Source organism: Oncorhynchus kisutch, unplaced genomic scaffold (genome assembly GCF_002021735.2).
Source record: "Oncorhynchus kisutch isolate 150728-3 unplaced genomic scaffold, Okis_V2 Okis01b-Okis20b_hom, whole genome shotgun sequence".
NCBI lineage: Eukaryota > Metazoa > Chordata > Actinopteri > Salmoniformes > Salmonidae > Oncorhynchus > Oncorhynchus kisutch.
In genome coordinates this window covers 2,758,902-2,765,331 of record NW_022261978.1, presented here as the reverse complement: position 1 = coordinate 2,765,331, position 6,430 = coordinate 2,758,902, and the positions used below count along the sequence as shown (strand labels likewise).

At 44.4% G+C, this 6,430-nt stretch overlaps 1 protein-coding gene across 1 annotated transcript in view; it reads right to left on the bottom strand.

Annotated features, from left to right (window-relative positions):
* Window positions 1-731: 731 nt before the first annotated feature.
* LOC109880960 (nucleus accumbens-associated protein 1) overlaps window positions 732-6,430 on the bottom strand; it is a 12,531-nt gene continuing 6,832 nt past the window's right edge. Inside the window, exons 6-9 of the mRNA XM_031811295.1 lie at window positions 2,588-2,688; window positions 2,157-2,328; window positions 1,961-2,058; window positions 732-1,802 (exon numbers count right to left, since the gene is read on the bottom strand). Coding sequence (XP_031667155.1) covers window positions 1,480-1,802; window positions 1,961-2,058; window positions 2,157-2,328; window positions 2,588-2,688 — 694 coding nt within the window. The 3' untranslated portion in view covers window positions 732-1,479. The remainder of the gene's footprint in view (window positions 1,803-1,960; window positions 2,059-2,156; window positions 2,329-2,587; window positions 2,689-6,430) is intronic.

The following is a 6,430-nucleotide window of genomic DNA, read 5'->3' as shown; positions in this document are numbered from 1 at the left end:
TGAATGCCTCATAGCAGGATACACCAACCCTCCCTCAGTCCATAACGAAACCAAATACAGAATGGGTCCACCCTGTGTACACTACACAGTACATACATCTAATGCCTCTACACCCTAGCCCCTACACCCTACACCCTAGCCCACAGCCCCTACACCCTAGCCCACAGCCCCTACACCCTAGCCCACAGCCCCTACACCCTAGCCCACAGCCCCTACACCCTAGCCCACAGCTTCACGCTTGGTCAAATGGAGACGATTCTAGTATTTGGATAAGACTTGTATTATAGTATTATAGTGCAAGACAAGTACATTATTCAGTTATTACTTGCTTAATAGTGAGAGACAACAAATGTCACTTTCCTTCGGAATGGGAATATGGGCGTGAGCTGACAAGATTTTAAAACGGTCCCTTACTCCTCCCTCTCTCTCTCTCTCTCTCTCTCTCTCTACACAGAATTCAGTAGACGTATAGGAAATCATACTGCATCATCAACATGAATAAGAGATCAGAGCAACTTCTTCCTCATCCAGTCACCAACTGTTCAACCATCTTTCAGTAACACATCTCCTCTGCTTTTCAGGGAGTCTTGGCAACAAGTCAAATGTCGCACACGCAGAGAGAAAAAAAACGATGAGAAGAGTCACAAATGAAAAGTGAAAAAAGTAGGAATGAACACTGCCCTCTAAACGGTCACTTTCAGGGTCAAGGGGGGTGGGGGGGGGGGGGGGGGGAAAGAGGGTTAGGGGGGGGGGGTCCAAAAGTCCTGCCAATATACAGAATACATACATCTACTTCAACCATTAAGCCTTTACGTACCCCCCCACAAATATCAACCCCCTCCCCATAAAATAGCCTTCAGTTGGACTTCCAGAGTCTCTATATAAACTGATGAATACAATCTAATCAAATCAATCCTTTACAATCTACTGTCCACAGACAATACATACAGGTGACTTGACAACGCTTCACGACCGATACATTCATTATCAAAACAGTGTTATTAGACCGTCAAGAGGAGACCCCCCTCCCATTCAACCCCGACCCCCATCCAACCCAAAAGGCCCCCCCTCCTAGGGAATGTGTTTCAGCGATATGGAAAGGAGAAAAGGACCTTCGCCAACCAGAAAACAAACATTAAAACAAGAAAAGATTCTACAATGGGGATCAGGGAATATTTCTAGGTTAACCCCCCCTTACATGACAAACCTCCCCAGTCTTTCTTTCTACACCTCTATCCCTCCATCTCTCTCCCGCCCAAAAGGGGTCAGACACTATGTACATGGGTCTGGGACGGCGAGAGAGAGAGAACAAGGGATGTAAGAGATGGATATAATAAATGAAATTCCAAGTATTGGAGGGAAGAGATTAAGATATGGAAAAGTGACATTAAAAAACAAACTAAAACTGGGGGAGGAAGTATCGCCGAGAGCAATGATCAAAGACCATCGACCAATAAGATCACAATAAGCCCACTCACTTTAAAACAAAGTGCTGCCGTCTCCGCCCACAACGCCTTGTAACCCCTCCCCAGAAGAAGGTCCCGCATCGCTATTGGCTGCTGCCGCCGCCTCTTCTGCCAGGGAGTTGGGGTCGAACCCATGCTCTGCCCCCAGGGCGTCGGCCTCCATCTTGATGGCGTCTGATTGGAGGAAAGCGGAGTAGGCGTCACCCTCGGCCATGAGGAGCTTGAGCTTCGGGATCCAGGACTTCCTGACGACCCGGCGGGCATTAGTGCACATGTCAGCCGCGATGGCGTTCATCTCGCTCTCCTTGAAGCTCGGCGCAAAGTTCTGGCAGTAAACTGTTGAGGGGAGAGAGACAGTTAGGTGCTGCGGACAACATATGGAATGATGTGAAGAAACGCAGGTATATGACTACAACACGGTGCAGCACTGAGTGTGTGAGGCTTGTCCGGTGTGTGTGAAAGCAGAGCTGCGCACTGGAGAGTGTGACACTCACACTTGACGGCGTGCAGTACTCTGCTGTCCAGGGGCTTGCGGCTGGGGTCGTTTGTAGAAGAGCGGATCCCCGTCCCACAGCTGTTCGCTAGAGTACTCCTGAGAGGGGAAATATATACACACAGTATCATTTACTGTATGTCTTCACAAACAAATATTGTTTCCAACGGTCAAACAAACACCCCCCCTTCCCTCACCTGTCGAAGAAAGAGGCCAGCAGCCTCCTCAGTAGGACCTTGTGCCGCGTGCCGGCGCTGACGTGACAGTTCATGAGTTGGGCGCGGGAGATGAACACGGAGGTACCCGTCACCAGCTCCAGCCTCTCTGCAGGGTCCCCCTCCTCGTACAGCCGTGGGTGGCAGCGGTTACCTTCACCAACCAATCAATCCATTCACATGTATTAAAGCCTTTTTCACATCAGCTGCAGGTGATGGTTGTCCGGTTGTCAATCAATTCATAAAATCAATCAATACAATAAGGGTTTTTACAGTAACAGTAGCCTGGTCTAAACACAGGTGGCAGACAGCAATTGCCTATGAATAAATGAATGACTGAACTCAGAATGTCAACGTGTCTAGAGTTGCCTAAGACTATAATATTACAAACTAAATTAAGTCTGTGTGTGTACCTATCTGGGTGATGAGTTCGGCAGGTAGCGAAGCCAGATCCTGGCGTAGCCTCACCCCCCTGCCGCCCCGGGTCTCAGGCCGTGAGGTGCTCCGGTAGGGACTCCACACGCTCGCCCGCTACTGGGGTGGTACAGAGGGGGCACACGTTACACATGAATACACACAGCAACATCAAACACGCAGCTACATTAACACACCTATACACTGAACAAAAATAGAAAACGCAACATGTAAAGTGTTGCTCCCATGTTTCATGAGCTGAAACAAAAGATCACAGAAATTTTCCATAAACACAAAAAAAAATCTCTCAAATTTTGTTTTATAAAATTATTTATATCCTTGTTAGTGAGCCTTTCTCCTTTGCTAAGATAACGGTCAGGTGGATGAATTGTGGCATATCAAGAAGCTGATTAAACAGCATCAGTACACAGTTGCACCTTGTGCTGGGGACAATAAAAGTCCACTAAAATGTGCAGTTGTGTCACACAACACAATGCCATAGATGTTTCAAGTTTTTAGGGAGCGTGCAATTGGCATGCTGACTGCAGGAATGTCCACCAGAGCTGTTGCCAGAGACTTTAATGTTAATTTCTCTAAGCCACTTCCAACATCGTATTAGAGAATTTGCCAGTATGTCCAACCGACCTCACAACCGCCGACGTTGTGTGGGCGAGCGGTTTGCTGATGTCAACATTGTGAACAGAGTGCCCCATGGTTCTGGTCGGGTTATGGTATCGGCAGGCATAAGCTAGACACAATAGCATTTTATTGATTGGTAATTTGAATGCACAAAAATACCGTGACGAGATCCTGAGACCCATTGTGAGGCCCATTTAATTTTAGGTTTCTGTGACCAACAGATGCATATCTGTATTCCTAGTCATGTGAAATCCATAGAATAGGAGTTCATTTATTTACTTCAAATGGCCTGATTTTCAAGCCTCATTGACCCTGCTTTGTAGTATATATACAGTTGAAGTCAGAAGTTTACATATACTTAGGTTGGAGTCATTGAAACTTGCTTTCAACCAGTCCAGAAATGTCTTGTTAACAAACTATAGATTTAACAAGTCGGTTAGGACATCTATTTTGTGCATTGACACGTAATTTTTCCAACAATAGTTTACAGACAGATTATTCACTGTATCACAATTCCAGTGGGTCAGAAGTTTACATACACTAAGTTACCTGGGCCTTCAAACAGCTTGGAACATTCCAGAAAATGATGTCATGGCTTTAGAAGCTTCTGATAGGCTAATTGACATAATTTGCGTCAATTGGAGGTGTACCTGTGGATGTATTTCAAGGCCTACCTTCCAACTCAGTGCCTCTTTGCTTGACATCATGGGAAAATCAAAAGAATTCAGCCAAGACCTGAGAATTGTTTTTGTAAATCTCCACAAGTCGGATTCATCCTTGGGAGCAATTTCCAAACACCTGAAGGTACCACATTCATCTGTCCAAACAATAGTACACAAGTATAAACACCATGGGACCACACAGCCGTGATACCGCTCAGGAAGGAGACGCGTTCTGTCTCTTAGAGATCGAACGTACTTTGGTGCGAAAAGTGCAAATCAATCCCAGAACAGCAGCAAAGGACCTTGTGAAGATGCTGGAGGAAACAGGTACAAAAGTATCTATATCCACTGTCAAACAAGTCCAATATTGACATAACCTGAAAGGCTGCTCAGAAAGGAAGAAGCCACTGCTCCAAAACCACCATTAAAACGCCAGGCTACGGTTTGTAACTGCACATGGGGACAAAGATCCTACTTTTTGGAGAAATGTCCTCTGGTCTGATGAAACAAAAACAGAGCTGTTTTGGCCATAATGACCGTCGTTATGTTTGGAGGAAAAGGGGGAGGCTTGCAAGCCGAAGAACACAATCACAACCGTGAAGCACGGGGGTGGCAGCATCATGTTGTGGGGGTGGTTTGCTGCAGGAGGGACTGGTGCACTTCACAAAATAAATGGCATCATGAGGAAAATTATGTGGATATATTGAAGCAACATCTTAAGACATCAGTCAGGAAGTTAAAGCTTGGTCGCAAATGGGTCTTCCAAATGGACAATGACCCCAAGCATACTTCCAAAGTTGTGGCAAAATGGCTTAAGTACATCAAAGTCAAGGTATTGGAGTGGCCATCAGAAAGCCCTGACCTCAATCTCATAGAAAATGTGTGGGCAGAACTGATAAAGCATTTGCGAGCAAGGAGGCCTACAAACCTGACTCCGTTACACCAGCTCTGTCAAGAGGAATGAGCCAAAATTCACCCAACTTATTGTGGGAAGCTTGTGGAAGGCCACCCGAAACATTTGACCCAAGTTAAACAATTTAAAAGGCAATGCTACCAAATACTAATTGAGTGTATGTAAACTTCTGACCCACTGGGAATGTGATGAAAGAACATCTGAAATAAATCACTCTACTATTATTCTGACATTTCACATTCTTAAAATAAAGTGGTGATCCTAACTGATGTAAAACAGGGAATTTTTACTAGGATTAAATGTATTTGGCTAAGGTGTATGTAAACTTCCGACTTAAACTGTGTATATATATATATATATATATATATATCTTTCTGCTCTTTCAAAGACCTGACGTTCCAATGAAGATCGCATCCCCTCCCAGATAACAGATATATAATCTAGAACTATCTTGTTGCCATTATTTAACCAGGAAAGTCATTGAGAACACATTCTGTATTTAATTTCTGTCATTCCTTCACTATGACAAATAACCAATATCTTCTTTGCTTTCTCACATGAACTGTAACTCAGTCAAATCTTTGAAATTGTTGCATGCTGCGTTTATATTTTTGCTCAGTGTACAAAACATTAGGAACACCTTCTCTTTCCATGACAGACTGACCAGGTGAATTCAGGTGAAAGCTGCAGTATGATCCCTTATCGAGGTCACCTGTTAAATCCACTTCAACCAGTGTAGATGAAGGGGAGGAGTGTGTGCCATTCTGAGGGTGAATGGGCAAGACAAAAGATTGAAGTGCTTTTGAACGGGGTATGGTAGTAGAGGGGGGTGCAACTCAATATTAGGAAGGTGTTCTTAATGTTTCGTACACTCAGCGTACAACTGGCTATAATGACATGCAGGTCTAGCTAACACTATCCTGCAACGGAGTGGGACAGAGGAGGAGAGGGTACATGTCAAGACAGATACTCACACTTAAATATGCATCTATTAATATTCACATACCGACAACTAGCATTACAGTCATAAGCAAAGGCACACACAAACAGAACATACAGCAGACAGCGTCAGAGAGTGATGCTAATTCCCCATCCTCTTCCAAACCACGATTACAATCAGCTGCCTACTTGTTCCCTCTAATCTCGTCTCTTCCCTCATCTATCAGTCTATTGTTCTGACCTGAAGCACTCTTGCTCCCTCCCCCCTCGAGCTGGGAATTGCCAGGGACCTCACCATACAATATTATCACGCTACTTAGGTACCGATATGACACGTATTGCGGTTCTCACAAATCTACATGTATTGCGATTTTATACGGAGGTTTTATTGTGAATTGATGTTCAAAATATATTGCTCACCATATGTCTGCTGCAGAGAGACAGGAGAGACCCATGAGAAAACCAGTTTTCATCAGTCATGGAAATAAAAGTGCTGTAAACACATTGGCTCACTATTTAAACAGGAGATGGAGGCCAAGCTATGGAATGAAAAATAACAGTTTTGGTGCAGGTTCAGCCGGCTAATGCTACCTAGCTAATTATTAGTATATATTCACTACTGTTCGAAAGTTTGGGGTCATTTAGAAATGTCCTGGTTTTTGAAAGAATAGCTAATTTTTTTGATGTTT